The 23,750-nt window shown below is 40.5% G+C and overlaps 1 protein-coding gene across 4 annotated transcripts; it reads right to left on the bottom strand.

Moving 5' to 3' along the window:
- Positions 1 to 1,484: 1,484 nt before the first annotated feature.
- On the bottom strand, positions 1,485 to 21,937 carry MTFR2 (mitochondrial fission regulator 2). 4 transcript variants are annotated; one of them, XM_072996388.2, is made up of 10 exons: positions 21,046 to 21,377; positions 19,589 to 19,726; positions 19,005 to 19,119; positions 16,394 to 16,516; positions 14,262 to 14,366; positions 12,668 to 12,789; positions 10,519 to 10,712; positions 9,143 to 9,446; positions 7,671 to 7,851; positions 1,485 to 2,133 (listed from the first exon to the last, which is right to left on the bottom strand). In XM_072996388.2, exons 3-10 carry the CDS (start codon positions 19,065 to 19,067, stop codon positions 2,035 to 2,037), a joined length of 1,191 nt encoding a protein of 396 aa, XP_072852489.2. In that variant the 5' UTR covers positions 19,068 to 19,119; positions 19,589 to 19,726; positions 21,046 to 21,377; the 3' UTR covers positions 1,485 to 2,034. The 4 variants fall into 4 exon arrangements, with proteins under 4 accessions (XP_072852489.2, XP_020635175.3, XP_072852504.2 ...); XM_020779516.3 differs by lacking the exon at positions 19,589 to 19,726 and having other exon boundaries at positions 21,046 to 21,937; XM_072996403.2 differs by lacking the exon at positions 14,262 to 14,366.
- Between the last annotated feature and the right edge of the window lie 1,813 nt (positions 21,938 to 23,750).

Below are 23,750 nucleotides of genomic sequence, written 5' to 3'. Positions count from 1 at the left end.
GTACTATCTTTGTGAGTCTAGAGAAAGTGGTAGCTACTTTGCCAATATGTTTATCCAGCTCGACATGTAGGGAGGGGGTGTCAGAGATCGTTGAGCCAAGGTACACAAAGTCATGAACAACCTCCAATTCTTGTGTAGAGATGGTAATAGAGGGAGATGAGTCCATGCCCTGGCCCATGACTTGTGTTTTCTTCAGGTAAAGGTAAAGCTTCCCCTTGACAATTGTCCAGTCAAGTCTGACTCTAGGGGGCGGTGCTCATCCCCGTTTCCAAGCCATAGAGCTAGCATTTGTCCATAGACAGTTTCTGTGGTCACGTGGCCAGCATGACTAGACACAGAACACTGTTACTTTCCCACCGTAGTAGTACCTATTTATCTACTCACATTTTTACATGCTAGGTTGGCAGGTTGATTGTTAATCCAAAATCTTGGCACGCCTTGCTAAAACTATTGATAAGTTGTTGGAGGTTCTCAGCAGAATGGGCAACAACAGCTGCATTATCGGCGGAGAGGAAGTCCCGCATGTATTTCAGCTAGACTTTGGTCTTCGCTCTCAATCTAGAGAGATTAAAGAGCTTTTCATCTGATCTAGTCTGGAGATAGATACTTTCTGTTGCGGTTCCAAAAGCATGCTTCAGCAGGACAGAAAAAAAGTTACAGTTTGTTGTAGGGAGAAAAGGAACAAGGAGAGTTTCAAGGAGGGTTTCTGTGGCATAGCAGATGACAACCCCAGGTGTGTTGTTGCAGTTAACACAGAAAGAGGTATAGAAGAGTGGTGGGAAGCCAGGCCTTAAAGGATGAACCCTTTTCAGTGAATGGTGGACACAAATTGTAGGTCATAACCAGAAGACCTATAAGACAGTGGCTCAGGAAGGAGAAAGAAATTTTGCCATAAGGGATTTGGAATCTGGAGATCTTAGGACCAGCACAACACAAATTCTATTCCCTTACTCATGGGTAAGAAAAATGAAGTGTATTTATCATTCTGCTTCATTCCACAACAAGCAGCAACTGCAATTGAGAATTTCCCCATATAGCCTGTTTGCACAATTGCTGCATGTGGCTTGCAGCTTTGCACACACACATATAGGTTCCCGAATGAAGCAGCAGTATCTAAGCCTCAGGATCCATTAACCTTTTGGCTGGCCATGCAAAGGTAATCATGGAAGGGGTGCCAAAGGCACTTCTCAACAGAATAGTTTTAATCCTAGCCCTGAACGTAACCTAAAAAGCAGCACTCAGAAACTAGCAACAGACTACCAGAAATAATAAATAAGTAGAAACTGAAAAAGTCATTTAACATCTGATGGGTCTTGCCAGCAGTTAGCCATTTGGAGTTGCAGAGGTGCATGCTAATTTTAGATAATAATCCCACGGTGTTATCATCTTGTGTATTACAACAAAAAAGCACATTGCTAAAGATAGTTTATGCCTCCTTGCATGAATCTTAACACACCAGAATTGTGAAATGATGCAGCAGATCGTAGTCTGTACATAAAATTATGTATTTTATAGGCTGAAGGTAAAGGAGTCAAAAAAGCAATCAATAACAATATTTGGATCCGGAATTTCAAATATGCATTTGTCTCCTCTTGTTTAACAATATATCTTTTCTGTATTCATTTTCTGTAGTACAGAGTTTACATCTCTTACTCAGTGCCCATAAAATACAACTGATAATAATTAATGAAACTCTGAGGTAATTCTCTGAATCAATGTTTGAAAAACAGTTTGACAAAGCAGCCACTATTTTTCTTTAAACAGTATTAATATATTAGTATCTCAACGGCATAAATATTTAAACCTTTGCAGCACAGATTGTAACAATGACATAAAAACAGTAAGTCTTGCAGCTGAGAAACTAAAATTTTTTAAAAAAGCAAATCCCACCTGAACAAGCTAAAACATTGAATTAAAAAGCAAATACCTTTGCTTTATAAGCTATTGCCTTATAGTACAGAAGTACATGAAACTGAAGAAATATTTAGAGCAATTAACAATGAATAAGTCTGGTTAACAGTATCTACATAATAGCTAAATTTGTACTCGTGTTTTTGTAGCTGTTGTACTCATTGGTTTCTCAGTTCTGTGAAGTGTCTGCTTCACACCTGGCTTCAAAATATGACTGTGAACCTGAAATAAAAAACAGATTATTTAGAAAATTACTAATTAATCATATTTTGGCCAGAAACAGAAAAGTTTTATTACATAAATAAAAGAGAAAACAAATGAAGTAAAATAGAAAGGAAAAAACAACAACACCCAATGTTAGATGGGATAAAAAAAACTATTTTTAACAGCCCACCTAAAATTAAACAAGGAGTCACATTAACTTCCTGAAGAGAGATTTCCACAGTTCAGGTACTGCAACAAATGACCTTGTCCTGTGTTTCCACCAATTCAAAATCTCTTGATGCTGAACAGATATGAAACTATAGGCAAGCACATATGGAAGGCAACAATCCTTCAGACATCCTGGTCACTCAATTGTTAGGTTTTTATATGCATCAGTACTTGGAACTCTGCCTGGAAACAAACTGGAGACCTGGGTGGTTAAAGACTACAGTACTATGGTCAGCAGAATGTTCACCAGAAAGCATTTGGGCTGCTGTGTTTTACATTAGCTGTTGTCTCCCAACAATCTTTATTCTCAGCTCCATATAAAATATTTTATTATTTATTTGATTTGTACCCCGCCTATCTGGACCAATGGACCACTCTAGACGGCTAGAGTAGTATTGTAGTAGCATTCTGTTCAGCACCACAAAAAGATTCAGTAATACCAACAGGGACACTTTGTTTTTAGTAGCCAGTACAGACCAGTATAGACCAAGAAAACAGGGGCTGTTTCTGTCCCCAGACTGAATCTGAATCCAAACAGAAGTTTCCAAATAATCAGCTTCAACAGAAAAGAGCTGGAATTGATTTGCTGAAGGACCTTTCTTGAAAAAGCCATATTGGAGATTGACCAATAATTATTTAGGGTGGCAGAGGCACAGGTGGTCTCAGCTCACACTAATTAACCACTCTGACTTTACTTGGACAGCAATAGCTTTGCAATACTTACTCATGCTTTGGTACCCTCCCATTCGGTTTGTTTTTTCCTGGAGGATATTATCTCCAATCTAGGGAATATTAAGGCCTACCTTATTTAACAGACTCTCTCTAGTATTTGATGTAATGTTTCTGGGAGCCCAAAAAAGTTGTTACAAGAATGCCTTGCTATGTACATTTAAATCTGGATCCAATCATAAGCCTACACTGCAAGTTGAGCTAGGTGAAAACATGGCATCAACTCAGATTAAAAGCACTCTAGAACTTGCAATCTAACTACACATTCTCTCTCTAAAAGGGCAGGTACTTTCCTCTCTACTACACAAGATAAGCCATATAAAATGATGCTGTGAAAAGTTCTTATTGCTTATTGAGAAGCAAGTCCCAGTGAAATCAGTAAGTACACCCTTTTTGAATTCTATAGTTTTACATATCAGGATATAATGAAAATCATCTGGTCCTTAGCATGTCTGAAAATTAGGTAAATACAACCTCAGATGGCATATTACACCATGTAATGATTTATTTCACAAAAGTAAAGCCAAAATGGAGAATCCATGTGTGAAAAACTAAGCACACTTTATGATTCAATAGCTTGTAGAACCAACTTTAGCAGCAATAACTCAAAGTAATCATTTTCGGTATTACTTCATCAGTCTCTCACATCATTGTGGAGGAATTTTGGCCATTATAATGTTGCTTCAGTTCACTGATGTTCATAGCCATTTGTTTATGCACAGGTCTTGTACGGTCCCCCCACAGCTAATTTTCAGCCCACTGGCGGGGCTCTGTATCTCACACGACTCCGCCCACCCCCACAGTGTTCCAACTGGAACCAGAACCAAAGGGGTTGAACATTATCGCTGTGCGGAGGAAGAGTGCTGCGTGGACCTTGGCCACAACATTTCAATTGGGTTGAGGTCTGGACTTTGAATGGGCCATTGCAACATCTTGATTCTTTTCTTTTTCAGCCATTCTGTTGTAGATTTGCTGGTGTGCTTGTGATCATCATCCTGTTGTATGACCGAATTTTGGGCAAGTTTTAGCTGTTGGACATGTGTCCTCACATTTGACTCTAGAATACTTTGATAGAGTTCATTGTTGACTCAATGACCCACCCAAATCATCATCCCTCCTCCATCTTGCTTGACAGTTGCTATGAGGTGTTTGTGCTGACATACTTTTTTTTTTTTGCCAATCATAGTGCTGTGCATTATGGGCAAACATCTCAACTTTGGTCTTGTCTGTCCAAAGGACATTTTTCCAGAAGTCTTGTGGTTTGTCCAGATGCAACACTGCAAACTTAAGTTGTGTTAACATAAGAACACAAGAAGAGCCCTGCTCGATCAGGCCAAGGGCTCATCTAGTCCAGCTTCCAGTATCACTCAGTAGCCACTACCAGATGCCTCTGGGAGCATAAAAGGTAACGAGACACCTGTCTCCTGATACCAATCCCCTGCATCTGGCATTCTGAGTTACTTTCCTTTTAAGCCTGGAGATTATACATCCCTATCATGGCTTGTAACCTGCAACGGACTTTTCCTTCAGAAATCTGTCCACACCCCCCCCCCTTATTATCAACTAAGATTAAGGTGGGAAATACAAAGGGTAAAAAGGAGAAGGGGAAAGGGGGGAAAGGAAAAGGGTTGGGGGGGTAGGAGAACACAAAGTATACAATCATTCAATCTATTCATGTTACAATAAACAAATCAACTTTCCGCTTTTTTAACAATCTGATTACCCTCCAGCTTTCAATTTACAGTTACATCTTAGTTTAAATCTATGTTACTCCAACACTATCTGGAGACTGAAGCCATTTTTATAATAAATCCCATTGTTCAGTTTCCTTTTGAATTGGACAGTCTTTCGACACGTCTTTCTCCATCTTATTAATTTTTAAATTATCTACAAATTTCCTTTTATTTAGATATTGTTTTATATATTTGTTTCCTTTGTGTGTTGTAAGCGCCTAGAGTGGTCAATATGACCAGATAGGCGGGGTATAAATGGAATAAATAAATAAAGAATATCCATTTCTGCCACTTCTCATATCTTCTCAATAAGTTCCTCTTATTTCAGTATCTCTGCTTTCTTTCAATTTTTAGCATAAAGCTTTCCGACTGTGGTAGCCATATAGATCACTGGGTAACTCTTTATCTCATCTATATTGCCTGGTATCATACTCAATAAAAGCTATTCTGAGGTTAGTGGAGTTTCATTTAACAGTTCTTTGACATCTAATGTCAACTCTTTCATCTGATCTACTATTTGTCTAAGACGTTCATTTACTTGCTGAAATCATGTTCTTATATTTTGCATGGTAGTCTGCCATTCTTTGTCTGATTCTTGTGCTACTAATTTTCCCAAACTTTGAGACTGGGCAAGAAAGGTCTCCAGCATTTGGTGCTTTAGGTTTTTGGAAGCCATTTTGATCTTTTCAATGAGTGGGGTTTGCGTAAATAATACTATATCCTTCACCAACGTGACCAATCCTCGAATATACCATCTACTCTTTCAGTAGTTTCCACTATTTTATCAGCAAACCAAACCCACAATCAAAAACCTCCCCTAGGATCTTCCTCCAATCTTTACACAGATGTTATAGTATGTAAATAAACTTTTAGCAGTTAAAATACAACCGTGGTAAAAATATTCCTTCTTCTCCAGAAACCTAACAAAGTTCTATTATCAGAATCCCACACAATCCAGCGAAAAAGTCCAAGCTAAACAGCAATCACAGGGGTTCAGTCTCTCCTGTAGGGGTCCTTATAATCCGTCGTATGTCCAAGCTAAACAGCAATCACAGGATTTCAGTCTCTGTTTCTCAATCTGGTTTCCTTGCTTCTAAAAGCTTTTAAGTCCCCATCCACTGTTATCCACTCTGGGATTTTTTCCAAAAACAAATTATTTTTCCATCTCGCTTTCTCACTTTTGGCCTTGAAACAGCCTGCTGTTTTAGAGTCAGTTTTGTTTTGAGGAAGAAGACTGGTAAGCAAGCTCGCCCCTCCTTGCCTTCTTTCGGCCAAATATTTTCACTCTGATTTCTTTTCCGCTTAATAGCGCTGTTCATAAATCAAAGGCTTCAACTGACTTTGTTGTTGCGTATTTTCAATGCTGTGTTTGTTTGTTCTCTTTCCTCCAGGGTGGGTAGGTTACTCACAGCTGAGTGTCCAAACTGGCTCCCGCCCGATCTGTGCTCAGGGTGATCTCTTCAGAGGGAAGAAACACCAGGTTGCTGTCCAACTTCCCTCACCTCCACTACTCACCATGCTTCAGGGAGACTTCTCCTAGTCTCCCTTTTGATCCCTCATTTCTGAAGGACCCCACAGACCAGGCGGTTCCAGCTTTACCCGGGAGCTCTCCCCAGGAACTGCCGGCTGCACCGCGACAAGCCCCACCTTCTCAATCCCCTCTTAAAGGCATCTAGGCCAGATGCCATCACCACATCTATTATCATTACTGATGTGTTTTCTCCCTGGCACTGTGTTAACGCACAGACCAGCAAACTGCAAAAACTTCAGCTTTTATACAGGAGGTCATACTTGATGGTGATCAATTATTCAAAGGCATTTGGTTAGTGTTACATACAGCTACCTGTCCGTCACTGCTAAAGCTGTGAGTCATCTACCAATGGTGTGACGGAGGGTGGGACATAAGGGGTGGAGCTGTTGTATAAATGGGAGTGAATGCGTGTGAGAGATTTTAGATAGGGACTGATAGGGCTTTGATAGGGTTTAGAGAGGAGTTAGGAGATCTGTGATATATTGTGAGAGTCTGTGTATGATAGTGCCTTTATTATAGTGATTGAATTATTATTTAATTATAAGTGATTTACCATTCCTTTTATTTGTACCCAATAAACCTGAGTTTTTATTTTGAATCATATTTTGGCATGAAGCTACTTATTTGAGGGAATGGTTGGTGGCAGTGGAAAAGAAGAGTGATTTAGAGTGACGTAGTGACCCCCCTTTGTGAGGTAGAGGGAGGCCGTTACAGTTAGCAGCACCTGACTGCTCCTTATCTTAATTCCTATAGAAGCAGTAAGGATGTGCTTAGTTTTTCACACATGGCATCTCCATTTTGGCTATATGTTTGTAAAATAAATCATGACACATTGTAATTTGTCATGTGTTGTTGTTAATCTGAGATTGTATTTACCTAATTTTCAGAGCTGCTAAGGACCAGATGTTTTTTATTATGTCATATTTAAAACCACAGAATTCAAAGAGTGTGTATTTTTTTCACATGACTGTACTTTCAAGTAGATAGCAGAGACACTAAATAGGGATAGAGAAATAATTTTTTTTTTAAAAAGTTCAAAGCTCTTGAATTCAAAGGATTTAGTAATCGGGAAAGAACTGAAACTTTTAAAACAATGGCATAAATGTATTAATTGCTCTTGCTTTTTTCAGAATGGAAAGATCTAAAACTAATAGAAATAATGGTTATATTCACAAAAGCAACAATCCATGACATTCAAGCCAATTCAAAGCAGTTCCAGAAATCAAAGACCCGTTCACTTTCTTCCCTTATCTGCATGGCAGTTATTCTGATTTTGCGGCTGTTGCAGAATATTTCAAATGATAGAAAGCATTTGTTAAAATACAGATACATACCATTGGAGTATCTGGACTGGAAAATGGAGATGCATCATAGGATCTGTTTTCTTTATCAAAGGAATCATCACTGAGGTGGGATGCAAATTTCTCCTTCAGAGCCTCTGCTATTAAAGTTGCTGGATCCCACTGTGATTGCATTACTTTCTTTGTTTTGGGTAGCGGTGTACCTCCAGGTGATCTGGAGAAAGACAAATTTGTCTAAACTCCATGCAAAACGATTGCTGTTCCAGGTTAGTAAATACATCTAACATTAGTTGCAATAATCTTTAATCCTAATATGGTCCTTTCTAGAAAAATTCTTAGTTTTTCGTGAAGTGTAGCAACATTTTATATATTCTGCAGTTGCTTACAAGGCATGAGTGCAATCACACCTCTTCTGTAGTAGGTGGTTGCAACTGTAGCTATCACTGTACTTTACTTTTACTTCACTTTTATTAGATTTTTACCCCACCCCCTTAGACAAAGTCTACTCGGTGTGGCTTACATACATGATAAAAACATCACAATAACAGATGATATAAACATTTAAAACATCAAATTTTAACACTTCTGTAAATCACTGTCAAGATGAGATAATGCAAAGCAGCCAGGGTGGGGGAGATATGCTGGTATTTCCTCAACCCACTAAGAAGGCTGGCTGCCGCATTCTGTAGCCTTCAATGCTACAAGTAAGTCCTCTGTCGGGTAAGAATCTCTTATCAATCTAAGCCATTGATATCTTAAAAGCTGATCAGCTTACTATATGGGTCACCATCCCATTTTATCATTGTGGAAGGAGTTTTAAAACTCACGAATTTTGCCTACTAAACCATTATGTGGAAAGGCTCTAGAAGATTAATAACATTACTGAGAAGGCCAATTTTTATGAGCTTACATGTGGCATTCCACTGGTTGTGCTACTGCATACATTAAATAACAAGAAAAGCATGCCTTATATACAGAAAATGGAGCCTTGTACAATATATGAAACACACATAAATAGATCAATGTTTTCAGATATTGAAGACTGGTATAACTAATGAAATAAGACACGGAAGACAAGAATTTGCCATGAAGTCCATCTCACTCTCAATTTCAGTGCAGTTTTGAATTAATTTTAGTTGATCTACTCCCTTTGTCTACGGGGGGGAAAATGGAATTTCATATGCTACTGCCAACTTTTTCATTCAATAACTTTGTACAACATATTATGAAGACCTGTGCTGCCTGGATCAGTTTAAATGTTACATTACATAGCATCCTTTTCTCCCAGTGGATTCTATCATTCTAAATGGTCAGAAGCACTAACACAGATTTGCAGGAAAAGCTTTTGGAGTGACAAATCCCCATACAATTTATTAACTCAAGAGCCCAGATACATGCAAGTAGGAAGGTAGTTCACACTCTACCTATATGTGCATATAAAGCCACCTGCATAGTCACCTTATGTTATAGCCATTATTTTTGAATTTAAAATCTGTTCAATTTACCTCTCAATGGCTCTTAGTTTAACTTTATTTATATCTTTCAGAACATCCATCATACATGGGACAGCCTTAGCTTCCTGCCGTCTACTACTATTTGTAATATTTCTCCTCTTATTAGGAACCTGATGCTCTTTAAGCTCAGTTTTTGAATTACATGAATCAAAATTAGACAGCAGCACAGCTGGAGGAGGAGGAGGAGGTGGTGGTGCAAGCACACTACGAGGAGAAACAGGAACTGGTGTAGAAGTCACTGTTGCCCACTGGAGAACACTAGACGGCGTATTTGTTGAACTGACAATATTTGAACCTATTGAACAATTGGAAAGTTTGTTAGCAGAGCACAGAAATGAACTGTTGATATGAAATGTGAATCCCAGATAGGTCACATTGCTTAATTTTATAACAATCTACACAGTCTAGCACAGGAAAGCATTAATACCCAGAAAAAGAATGAGGACTGGGTCAAGACATAGTGTCTTACCATCACAAAAACAATTATTATGTACCCTGTTCACTACAACACATTGGTCGTGATAAAGTCATACTTGGATCAGAGAAATTCGAGTTCATTGCTTAACTTCAAGGATTACTGGATAACTCTGGGCTAGTTAGCCTAGGTTTCTCCAGTGCTGCTATGAAGATAAAACAAGATTACATTATAAATGTGAAATAAACTAAACAGAAAAATAATAGATTATAAATAAGCCAATATACAAAGTTATACCCCAATCACTGAGATCACTTTCAGCCCTTCTATATGTTTCTACCACATTGTCATTCTTACTTGGCTAGGAAAACTTGCTTTGCATTTTAAAGTTGTTTCTTAAAGGATGAATCCCAAATAAGACACTTAAATTTTCATCTATTTACACTTGCACAGAACAATTATGAGATGCAGAGAGCCCTAACTATAACCTAGTATATGATTACTATAAATACGTGCATCAGACAACTTCTGTGTTAATTCATAATCTGCTTTTGAACTCTTCTTCAACTCCAAAAGACATTTGCTAAGATAGTGCATAGCATCGATGTCCAAGATATGCATCCAAATCTCCTTTGGAACATGCAGAAATACTTGTGAGGCACTTTGGTTTCAAGGCAAGTTTCCCAATCCATCTCCTACCCATGATGTTAATCAGACTTTTACACTTATGAGGTATAGGATCTAATCTTCTCTTGCCTTTGTTGGTAGAGTTAATGCAAACTGAGTTATCATGTAACTCCAGGCAAGTGCTTTTACACATCCTCTATACAGAGGATGAAGAAACAAGATAGCTTTTTATATAAATGCTGCTGTCAAAAGGCAGTGTGACAGAATATTACTTGAAGCACAAGAAACCAAACATATATGTTTATCAGAATTTAGACCAGCTTACATGATAAATTATCTTCTGCCCTACGTACTGCCACAATTGAAGCAATCTGTCTACGAAGATGAACTAGCTCATTCTCAAGAGCAGAAAGTTTTTTGAATGCATCTTCATCTACAACAGGTGTTACAGGGAGGTTTTCTGTTGAGGCTGCTGGCACAGGAACTGCTGGAGTTACAATATTTCTCCATTCAACAAATCTAGAAAACATCAATGTACATCTCTATAAATGATCAGGTGCCAAAAAATAACATATCTGCTTTATGACCAACTTACTTTCAGGTAAACTGATATGGGATTACAGTTTATGGTTTTAGGCAACATACCCTCTTAATTTTCATCCCTGCTGAGCAGGGCTCCATCTCTCTTGCATGACTCCACCCCTGTGTGCACACGCAACTCCCTCCCCCATGCTAGGTTCCGTCACAATAGGAACCTAATGCGATCGCTGTGCGGAAGAGGAAGACAGCTACGCGGAGGGAAGCAGAGTCGTGTGCATGTGCCCAGCTTAGCAGGAACCTTGGTTTTAGTCCATTATTTCTAACATTAGTTTATCTGACAGGTTAAAGGGTGTGTATGTTTCTCCATTGTATGTGTTGCACTTACTCACACCACTGCTTCACAATTTCATTACATCCAAAAGAGCCCTTTGAAATATTTTGGCAGAGGGATTACAGCCACATCCCAGTAGTTGCTTGTCCTCTCTCAGCTACTTCAGTAGGTTCTCGACTTACGAACGGCTCGACATACGAACGTTTCGACTTACGAACTGCTCTCATAGGAATATATGGACTCGACTTACGAACTTAGATTCGAGTTACGAACTCTTTTTTTTCCTTTTTTTTAAAGCTAAGTCATCTTAGGTTAAAAGGAAAAAAGAAAAAATATCCCTCTCTAGTGGCACAAGGCAGAATAGCAGCTTCCCATTAGTTTCTATGGACGAAAAGAGTAGATACGGATTAAATGGTTTTCAATGCATTCCTATGGGAAATGCAAATTCGACTTAAGAACTTTTCGACCTGAGAACTGCCTTCCAATACGGATTAAGTTCGTAAGTCGAGACCCCACTGTATATTACATATAATGTGATCAACGTTCCCTGTAAGTTTCTGTCCCACTACGTGGGAGCCTCGTTCCATGTGTGCAGGGGTGGGTGGGGCTTCATTCAAAACAGAAAGTAAACAAACTGGCTGCCCATGTGCAAACCCAACGGAACTTTGGCTGAGTGCACACAGCTTAGAGGGAACATTGGATGTGATCATCTTCTCGGACCCTCTAGCATTGGGTTACTCTACATGAAGGAAGCTGCTGTTGAAAATTATGTGTAGCGTATGTAAATTTAAACTTCTATTTTTAAAAAAACCAGGAAATTCAATGTTTTAAAAAAACGTGGTTTAAGAATGCGGGATATTGTGCTTACGCGTTAATGATTCAAAACAACCGGAAAAGGTCTGATATTGCTACACAACATCATTGTCATGCTACCAGCAGGAAAAAGAATGCCAAGCTTTACATAGCAAAGGGTAGCCTGAAAGCTGATTACAGTCAAGATAGTCTACAGCAAGGGTCCCCAACCTTTTCAACACCGCGACTGGTTGGGGAAGGCAGAGCATATTTATTATTTATTTATTGGATTTCTATCCTGCCCATCTAGACTAAAGGTCTACTCTGGGCGCATGTGCAAAGGAGCATTCACACGGGCACACTTGTGCACATGTGCAAAGGGTGCTCATGGGGCACTTGCGCACATGCATGATGGGGTGGGAGGAGCTTGCATGGGCATGTGCTCACTTGCGCACATGTGCAAAGGGGCTGTGCGGGGGGAGTGTGCTCAGGGGCGGTGGGAGATCTGTCTCCATGGTCCGGCCCAGGCCACAGACCGGCACCTGGGCCGCGCACCAAGGGTTGGGGAACCCTGGTCTACAGGATACCTTCTTGTACTCACTACTGTGCACAAAGAAACACCAAGCAGGAGAAAATCCCAGAGCCTGACTTGTTTTTCCATCAGTTAACCACTTCCCACCCAAAAGTAAAGCAAAGGTCAGGGCTGGTTTTCAACAAGTTCTCTATGTACCTATTGATACCCACTAGAGTAGGATTTTTTTTGTTTTACAAATTACAGATTCTTAAAGTCTTAGGACTCAGATCTACTTGCCTGAATTTAGCATATGCCTCTCTGTCATCATTTGGCACCCACAAGACATCAGCAAGAGATGGTGTAACAGCACTAAGAGTGCTAGCTTGTCCAGACTCTAAATAATTCAGACTTTGAACCAGCTAAAGAAGAAAAAGGTTAGAAATGTTATCTTTCTAACAACAACAAAAAGACAGAAGACAAATATCAACAGGTATCCACCCGCTATTATTCTGTTTAGTGAATTGCACATCCCACACCTGCCAATTGTTTGACAAGCTGAAGAACTCTAATTATCTAAGAGTAAGTGCAATCAAGATACCACAAGGGTGCCAATGCAATTTGTTCTTCACAGCTGCTACCTCTTCATGGCAAACTGTCGTAGGCAGAGACCAAGAGTCTGAATCAAGCCACAAGGACAAGGAAAATATGGAGAGTGTCATCTGTACTGCATGGCTGAATCACTACACAAAAATTGTCTTCATAAGGAGACACACAGAACAAGCCTCTGTAAGAGGGAACAATGGAAGGAGGTTCCACATCATAAAAGTTCTTAGCCTCCAGGTAGATGCCATGGTTCCAACTATCTTTGCACATCTGATCTCTAAAAATCCTCCTAAAACGAAGTAAACCAAAACTGCCCACACCACCACTGTACCACCTAGACCTTTATGAGCATTCCCAATATCAATACTCAGTTGGAAGATAGCATGATTCTCCCAGTTCAGTTTTTGGAGCACAGCTGCACTATCTTTTTGCTGAACTGTAATGGCCAAAATCCCATTGCTTAATGTAGTAAATCAGAGTAGAGTAGAAGATCAATGGGGGTCTACTGACTCAACTCCTATGCAAGTTCCATTTATTCAAATGAGCCTACCCTAATTAAGACTTACTATGCTAGAGTAAGTTCATGTGAATCAATTGAACTTATGAAGGAACTGAATCATCAAATCCCCATTGATTCAATGGGCCTGCTGTAGTGTGTTTAATTACACTAAGCAACAAAATTTGGGCCAATTACTGTGAGTACACAAACAGAATACTTACATCCTATCTACCACCTATGTGAAATGACGTAATCAGATTGGTATCAGAAGTATAACACTGAAGTGGTGATTTCATCATAACTGAAATTGGCTTTTGACTTGTACAACAATAGATCCGGAAAGGTCTTGGCAACAAACTGTAGCTCAGTAGTGAGGGGCTGGTTATTTTCCTAGCTGTGCCTTGTTACTGACCAACAATTTGTCACTGAGACTTGTGCAAGTTTCCTCACGCAAACATAAATAGGGTTTTATCAATAGGATATTTTGGAATCTAGAGACTCAAATATTTTTCTGCATTCAGAATGTAAATGTATTCTGATTTTTTTCCAATTTCCGTTATTTTATTTAATCAACTGTTTAATTAACTAAACAACTAATTAACTGTTTAATGATGACTATTCCACTATTTTTATATCTTTGTTCCACATTAGTTTCCAAAAACATTCCCAAATCATAAACTACATTGTTCTAGTACAGTACCACTATGGATGTCTGTTCATAACAATATCCCTGAATAAATATTAGAGTTAATATTACATTAACCTAAAATTTAGCCATAACCTATATACCTGGAGATGAGGCCTTGGACAAGGTGTTAATGAAAGACACTTCCCCAGTCTACGAACAAAACTTCGGGTAGATCCATATTTTTTTCTTTCCCAAGCCCATGATACCTAAAAGTCAAAATCTCTCTTTTTTAAAAAAGGCAAACTTGATAAAGATGTAAGTTAATGGAAAGATCTATAATAAAGCACTCATTGACTTCTAACCAATTGGTAACTTTCTGAGCTACAAAGTGGTTTCTAATATCATCACAAAACATTATTGTTAGAAAGAATGACCATTAGAAAGTTCCCCTCCAAGAAAGTCTACTACCTTCGGTGGAAGAGACTGCAATCCAAAACAGCTTCTACAACAGAAAGATGGATGCAGAGATGGCTTTTACTGACCCCATCATCACCGTGCAGTTCCCCCTTGTCACCTTCTATACTCTCCCAAAAAGATTTTCAGGGGGCACAGAAGGGGAAAGAGTCAGAGAAAAACAACACTTCCCTCTGTTCCTCTGGAAATATTCTGCAAAGAGAATCCTGCTCAGAGAAACTCTGGACCTAGCCAATATATTCTTCATTCTCTACTAACAGAAACGTATCACAAATAGAACGACTTAACAAGTGTGTGTGCAAATTCAACTTTTAGCCCCAAATTAAGGTTTATCCTGAGAAAACTGGTCCCCAATTATTTATCATCAACTAAAGTACAGTGGTGCCTCGCATAGCGAGGTTAATCCGTTCCGGATTAACCTTCGCTATAGCGAAACATCGCTGAACGGGACAAGGAAAGCCATTGGAACGCATTAACCATCATTTAATGCGTTCCAAAAGGCTCCTTTACTCACCATTCAGCGAAGTTTCCTATGGCCGGCAGCCATTTTCGCGCCCTCGTTAAGCGAGGGGAGGGCGCGAAAACGCTGCGCGCGGCCATTTTGGGGCTTCCGGTGGCCATTTTGTCCGCCGAACAGCTGATCGTCGGGGCTTCGTTTTGCGAAGATCGGTAAGTTTCGCCCTATCTAAAAGTCGTTGAGTGATCGCATTAGCGATCCCAAAAAAGGGATCGCTATGCGATTTCGTCGTTGTACGGTGCGCTCGTTAAGCGAGGCACCACTGTATTTTATGAACCTACTGAAAGAGCTAAATTATTAATTTCAAGATACTATTAAAAAGAAAATTACCACCACTGAAGTGACAAAATTGTCCAAAACACTTCAGAATATGGACATATTGTACAGATATTTTTATATGGATTTTTTTAAGGAAAAACCCTAAAGCTGAAGCCTGCAGAAGGCTAACTAAATCATCAGTGGGGTGGGGGTTGGAAATCACACATTTCCTCTCAAAAACTGTATTAACACAGTAATTTTCAGAGACCTAAAGAGCTAGGTACATTCCATTCCTCAAAGAATAATCCTGAATAAAATCAAAAACCTTTTGATTTTATTTGGAAACAAGTCAGACCTCCCCATCATTACATTACTACTTATTTCTTAGCCATCTTTTGGGGTAAGCCCTTAAAGTGCAGATTATACTTAAAATGCTAAAAACCACATAACAAATGAACAAATAAACAATAAACAATATCAGTTAAACTCCCATCATGTACTAGCAATAACACAGTCATTTGGGCAGCTGACTTGTGGCAGGTAATGTTTTCAGGCCGCCATTAATGAGAAAGAGGATTGCAAACGAGTCCGAATGCAACCAGCATGCATTTAGTGGAAACTGAAACCAGTTCTTCAAAAAAGGGTCACAGCGAGCATAAATGGCCAAGGTGGTAGAAAAGACTCTTAGGCACTGACATCATTACACTTCCACACACAACTCCATGTCCTGACCTACCTTTTTATTGCCCATTATTACAACATTGTTCAATTCTTTTTTCTACTTTCTTTTAGCCAAAGGATTGTGGGAAAGCAACGAACTCATCAATAATTATTTATCAAAGCTATTAAAATAAACTGCTTTATCTTCATACTGGGAATGAAAAAAAAATAGCAAGGAGACAACTAATCCAAGAAACAAAGAAATACAAAGAAGGGAAGGGACAGTGACAAATCTGTCTTAGCCAAAAGCTGAAACAGAAGAAAAGGAGCACAATCACTTAAAAAATTCAAATACTGTTTTTTAAAAAATGCTGATAATCTTACTAAACATCTCCTTGAGATGGCACATAACTCCTGAAAGTGCATTCTTGAGAAAGAGTTTGAAGAAAGATGGGATCCAATCATATAAGCAATACGATTAAGACAAACTTCACACCTTTGTAGGAGCTGCAAAGAGAAATCACAGTCATAGAAATAAAATATCCTATATTTAGACTTCTGTACAGAAATCCTAATAGTATTAACTGTTTTAAAAATAGCAACATGAAACAGATTTGCGTACATAAAGACATGGGCTTATATTAGCCAAAATCCTCTTGCTTAGTTACACTGGCATAACACAAAGGCATAGATTATGGAGGCAAATTGCCTTAAGTTAAGAAATTGTTATATATATTATTTATTGCATACTGAATTGTGTACTTCAGTGTGCAACTGATAATGTCTACAATAATTTCTTAATTTGGGGCCAGTTGTTCCCAAAAATTATGATATTTGCTATGGTAGAGATTTTTGATTGGTGTATTACCACAAACCGTCTAGCCCACCATTTCAAAGAGACTCTCTCTAAACTTACAAAATGCTTAGATAGTTAAATACAAAACAGTAGCTAAAATGCTCAATGTTATAGAAATAATGTTACATGATGATAAGCAATTAAAAATACAGTGTTGAAAAAGATCTGAAGCATAAACAGGAAAATGAACACAATAAAATGTGGCCAGAGACATACAATTCTATGACAATTCAATAATCACAGCACTCCATATAGACTCTGCTTCAGGTGTCAGACTTCAAACATTTAGTTCTTTTTGCTCCAGAGAGCTATTTTTTGTTCATATAATTACACATATGTGAGGAAGACAAAAGTGGCTCAAGTGGCTCTGTTGGCAAGTCATCTCACCTCCACCCAGGACCTACAGTATTTTGGACTGCGTTTCCTGGTAGACTTGGTAGATACCCAGTTAGAACTTGGACAAAAGACAGCAGCCCTAGAGAGGAAGACCCAAGCAGAAAGTCTGGAAGAAGGAGAGCGATTCCTAGAAGAGAGGGTGAAGGAAGGCCCCAGGGAGTTAAGCGATATAAGGGAGGCATAGGAGGAAGACAAATTATGTCAGGAAAAGAGAATGAGGAGCAGGAAGTTAGGACAGGGCCCCTTGTAACCTGAGAACCTGGGAGAGGGGGCTTGGTGATGCACCTTCGAGTAACCAGATGAGGGCTTCCAGGCACAAAGGCCCTGCTCTTGAGGAACTGGAGGGAGTGTGACTACCTCTACAAGGAAGAGCCTTGGACTGGCATTAGCGGCAGCTCTCAGTCAAACAGAGTAAGGGAAGGGATTCCCACCACTGCCCTCAGAGTCGACATATTGGCCATCCTTCTTGCAGGCCTCGTGATTCAGGATGACATGGAGTGTGCCAATCGAAAAGAGTGGACTGACAGTTCTTCCCTCCCAGTAGTGTTAACTGGAGGGTTAAAGAAACTGGACCCTGACTCGGGGGAGTGAAGGAAACTAACACTGAAGACCAGAACCACAGTTTGTTACTGACCCAGGTTTTAATAAAACCCATTTGTACAAAACCATGTTCAGTAATTGAGGAAGGAGCTTCTGCAGACCTGGCCAGAGCCAGCAGTGCTCGTAGTGCACTTTACATCTGTTTTCAGAAACTTGTCTGAGGCACATTTGTCAGTAAGCCAGCAATACTGGTTGCGCATACTGAATAAATGGCAGGAAGCTCAGTTACAAGTGTTTAAAATGAAAATAAAATAACAAAAACACACATTGCATCCATAACTTGCCTCTACTACACACAAGAGACAATTCAGTTTCTAAATTATTTATAGTGCAGTTGGAGGGGGATACCTGCTTCTAATGAAATGCCTACATGCATTACAAGACTTTTGAAGAGCTGAGAGGGAAGCTCACATTTCATTATCAGATGCACTATGCCTCAAATAATATTAATTTGCTATGTAGCACAACAGTACTCTTGGGCTGAAAGCCTACTGAGTAATTTGCAAATCCTGATGTTATGAATGGGGTAGCTCTCACTGTGCCAAGGCAAAGTGCTATTCAAAAAGCATTTCCGTAGGTACATTGAACAATTGGTCAAAATAGGAGCCATGTGACCAACTGTGTAATCAAACTACACAATCCTTGTTACCTGGACAGTATACCCAACACTTTTATACAAAAGTAACATTATGTTGTGCTTAGACAGAGACTCTGGCCTTGGTGTCACATGATCAAAGACCGTGGGGGGGGGGAGAAATCCCCTAGGCCAGTGGTCCTCAACCTTGGGCCTCCAGATGTTCTTGGACTTCAACTCCCAGAAATCCTGGCCATCAGAAGTGGTGGTGAAGGCTTCTGGGAGTTGTAGTCCAAGAACATCTGGAGGCCCAAGGTTGGGGACCACTGCCCTAGGCAATCAAGTGAGCAAATGCAACTCTTTTACCCCCTCCCCCCCCATCCAAAGGACCAAGCTGGAGAGGAAAGATGAACCACATCCAGCTCTCCCTGGGGACTATGAAACAACCACCACGGCACCCCTACAGAGTGAGCCTGTGGACATCTGTAGAACTTCTATGGTTCTTATCCCATTTTGGGATAAGAAACTTCTCTGCAATTTTGCCTGGCGTGATAGTAATATCTGCTTACCAGTTCTGGCGCCACACCATAATATTCCAGCAGCTGTCTTAAAAGATTCAGTAGCAGAGACATTTACAGAATGATGTATCTGTCCAGACACCACTTCAATAAATACTTGTTGCTTCTACAAGGTAAAGGTTCATTTCACAGTTAGGATGAAGATATAAAATTCAGTTGTTCACACATCCTTTTCCATTTAGTAAGAGAAGCGTAAAGTCACCACACTATGTTAGAAACACAATTAGGAGACTACAGTGTAGAGAGTTATACTACAGCTAAAGCATCCCTGATGGATGGCACCCATCTGCCATTAAAAATTCCAAGATAACTGATTATAGGATTCTAGTCTAAGACCAGCATTATCACAATTGCTGTATGTTTGTCACTGTCTCATATGGCAGCAGAGGTAATCAAATAATTCTGCACTCAACTCTTTCAGTGTAGAATTTTCACTACAAAATATTGTGTTCACTTAAAAATGAAGCAATTGTTGCACTATGAAATTTCTTTACAGTACAGTATTTGCATCAGTGTCACATTTGGTCCTTATTTTCAGGAATTGAAAAAGGTGAGAAAATTTATAGTTTACTTACTTTCAACCAATAAAAAAGTTGATTAAAAAGGTTTAGTGATTTATGGGTAAGACATTGCAAATATATTAAAGAGATGGCACAACCGAGTCTGTATTTATGCCCTCCTCAATTTATGCTTAATCGGCATGTTCCAGCCATCTGGAAGAAATATAAAGTAGAAGCTTGATGAACTTCAGCAAGATTATTTAAAAAGAAAATGAGACCTCCTGATGCAAGACAATAGGCACCCAACACAGGCATGATTCAGAAGCCTTGGGCTTTGATTGGATATGTAGTACTGGGAACCATCTCTGCCCCACCCCATCACCACTGTTTTCTACTTTCTTTCATTTTTTAACATTTGCTGCTGGCCCTTACTTGCAAATCATGTTTTTCTTGTTCTGGGGGCCTGTGTATGCTCTAGATTGCATGGGCATCAAGTGTACAACCCTCTGATTTTGGCAAGAAAGTGACTGGGCACACCTGGGCAAGCCATGCTTAATCTAAGGGCATACTTCACACCCCAACATGTCCTCCTTGAGCACAGTTCCCTGGGAGAAGGTAGAAAAAGAAAGTTGGTAGGAAATTTGCTTACAAATGAAAGCATTATGGGTAAAAACAAGTTTAAAAAATAAAAATAAAATAGCAAAAAAAAAAAGATGTTTAAAGACTAAGTGTTATTATTTTTTTAATGTGAGCTTTCCTGGATAATTTCAATTCGTTGGATATGAGAGAGATTTACATGGCAAATATTTATACATGGTATCAAAATTCAGATATCTACTGTGTGTACATACATACATACATATACATATACATATACATATACATACATATACATATACATATACATATACATATATATATATATATATATATATATATGTACAGTATACATTTGATATCTAGATGTTCATGCTATGTAGAAATATTTGCTATCTTAAATCTTTTTCTTATGTCTGACAAGTGGACCTGCCCACAAAATGTCACATTTAAAAATCTATAACAGTCTTTAAGGTGCCACCGCGTTTTTGTCTTTTTTATTTGTTCTTTTTTTTTGACCTATAAAGCTTGCTTGCACAGGCTAACACGGCTACCCCTTCTACAATCACACGTGAAAGCCTCAATATTCTCAAAGATGATGGTGTAGCCCAGCACCCCACCACCACCACCTCGGGTCACAGACTTTGTTTTTCTCCATTTTTAGGGTGCGCGGGGGGGGGAATAGATAGAGAAAACTGCCTCCTGACCAAGAAAACCTCCCGTCTTTCTTCGGTTCCTATCTCGAGGCGGGGCGGGGCGCGAGAGAGCTTCCAACCGACCCGCCACAAGGCCCTGCCCTTCAGTCTGAAACGCTTCGACAACGGCCCCTCCGTCCGCCCCCCCCCCCCCCGCTTCTCGCTGGCATGGCAGCGAACCAGCCCACGGCGCGCGCGTCAAGGGGAGCTCTCGCGCCTGGCGACGGACAGGCGACTCACCCACCACCGCCAGACCCTTCATCCTCCTCCTCCTCCTCCGGGTGTGCGCGAGGAAGCCGTTCGGCACCAGCTCCGGCCAAAAGCACAATCAAACGCCAGCACTCTTGTTCTTGATTGGAGGAACTGGAAGACGGTCGCTGGGCGCGGTAGCCAATCCGGGACTGCGAGGGCGAGGCTTTGGGGAAAGTGACGTTTTCTACGGTCGCCGCTTTCCTAGAGGAAAGACGGGGGGGAGGGGATTCCTGCCGCCGCAAAGCAACCCAGGTTTTGTGAGACCTGAAACCCAGACGAATTAATAATTACAGCATGGTCGTCGTGGATGCCTTGGGGGGTGCGCCCGACGGCTGCTGCGTACAAGAATATGGGGGTGGGTGGGTGTGTCACTCGTATGCGTCTGTACACTGGGGGATCTGAGTACCGAAGCGAAAGCGCTATTTGGGACAATGGCGCTCTTGTCCGTCTGGCCTCACCTTTGGGCCTCCAGTTCGTCCCCTATTAAACGATGGCCATCCGCCGGTTCCCTGCCTCGTCCCTTTGGGCCCCTTTGCGTCGCTCTTCAGCCGCCGAGAGCCAAGTTCCCCTTTCGTCCCCTCTTCTCTCTTTACTACGGCAGGAGGCCATGCAAGGTGAAAGCCTCGCTGGTGCCGCGGAGCTGACTTGCAAGCCGGGGGGGGGGGGAAATAAGCGGAGGAGGAGGCGGAGGCCCGTTGAACCTGCGCACCTGCTTCTCTCCATCCTGGTTCTACTACGGGCCTTCCCCCCCCCTCTTCCCGCTCGGCTCCCCCCTCCACGAACTTGCTCCTCTTCCTTAGCTTGGGAAGCGTCGCCCTGTGGTGGGCGGCAGAAGCCTCCTCGGTGTCTCGCTTGCTCTTTCGAAACGACACACCCCCCTCTCTCTGCACGCAATTGCTCTCTCTCTCCTCCCGTGTCTCGGTTCAGCGGCCGGGGAGCGCCGGCCCCTGAAAGCGGGGGGCTCGCAGAGCGGAAAAGGGCAGGACGACCCTCCCTCCTTAAGGGATCCGTGGGGTTTCTGCTACGCCGCTTCCCCTGGGATTGCCGAGTCGGCTTGAACAGTGGCAAAGGCAACTTCTACCCCTTAATCCACCGTTTTCTTCTAACCCTTCAGGATATTTGCTTTCCCCAGCCGGGAAGAGGTTTATTAAACGTAGACACATCTTAACTAAAAAACGTGTGAAGTCCCCATCAGCCCCATTCATGTCGCCTTTCATTTGCCATTTTACCAAGCGTGCTGCTGTATGCAATATACTTAAAGGTAAAGGTTCCCCTTGACATTTTTAGTCCAGTCGTGTCCGACTCTAGGGCGCGGTGCTCATCCCAGTTTCCAAGCCATAGAACCAGTGTTTTGTCCGAAGACAAGATCCAACATCCATACAGAGCAGTGTTGGAGAGATGTCCATAGCTGCTGCCACTGAGATTGTTCTAGAGGAGGCCAGGGCTCTTTCTCACTGGCTTCTCAAAGCTTTCGGAACATCTGTCATAATCTGTTCTACATTTAAGCAGTGAACTCCAAATTGTAAAAATTTTGGAGCAGAAAACATTTCAAGGAAAAAAAAAACTTATTCATGATTACTTCTACCTTGTTTCCCCAAAAATAAGACAGGGTCTTATATTAATTTTTGCTCCAAAAAACACATTAGGGCTTATTTTCACAGGACTTTTAATTTTTTTTCATGTACAACAACTTACATTTATTCAAATACAGTCATGTCTTCTGGTTGCTGCACAATGGTGGAGGGCAGGGTTTCCCTTAACTGGGGCTTATTTTGGAGGATAGGGCTTATATTACCTGTAAAATCATACTAGGACTTATTTTCAGGTTAGGTCTTATTTCCAGGGAAACAGGGTATTCACACCATACATGGAAAGAATACCCATATTCAACTCTTGAAAAGGACCATTTTTAGACACCACCCTCTTCTACACACAACGAGCAGCAAAAACAAATGTGATAAAATTGTTCATCTATATAAAGAATGATTGTCGCTGCATCTCAAAACATTTTTTTAGCAGAAGTCTTTACCTGCAGTAGCTTTTTTACTGCCTTGCTCATTCTGTAAGTAGGGTATCCTTTAAAAGTACGGTCAGCAGATCAATGCCAAAGATTTTCAGTCTTCCACCAAACACTAAAGATTTGGTTATTTTACGCTTATACAGAAAATTGCAGATGCCATTTAGTTTTGCTGGTTCTAATTTAGTAACACATAATTACTCTTTATTTTGAACAGAAGAACTGGATACATGGATGAAACAAGTCTTAATAAAGTACCCTTACTAGTTTGTAGTGCCATTTTTCTACTCCTTCCATTTAATTTTCAGCCTTCTACTTCAAAACAGTGTTTTCCATTTCTTTTTCTTCACCGAGGCCTCCTCTACTAATCAAACTGCTCCCTCCTAACAAATATCCTCCTTTGTCACTGTCCCCTCTGATCGCCTCCAAGCTCTGTTCCTCTCGGTCTCAGAATCTTCTCTCTTCCTCTTCAGTTTTCTTTGGCCTTTCCACTTTCTTCACCAGTTGAAATTAGCAATGGAGCATGATACAAACTGCAGCATGAGCCAGCACTTGAATCATCTGTCATTTTAACTCTTCCATCTTTCAGTGAAGCCAAAACTCCATTAACAAGTAAAGGCACAGAACATGTTACTGTAACAGCACAAAAAGGAGTAGGTTCATCCCTCATTAATTG

The sequence above is a fragment of the Pogona vitticeps genome, chromosome 1, assembly GCF_051106095.1.
Source record: "Pogona vitticeps strain Pit_001003342236 chromosome 1, PviZW2.1, whole genome shotgun sequence".
Lineage (NCBI taxonomy): Eukaryota > Metazoa > Chordata > Lepidosauria > Squamata > Agamidae > Pogona > Pogona vitticeps.
Note: the sequence above shows the minus strand (reverse complement) of the source record. Positions and strands in the feature narration are given on the sequence as shown.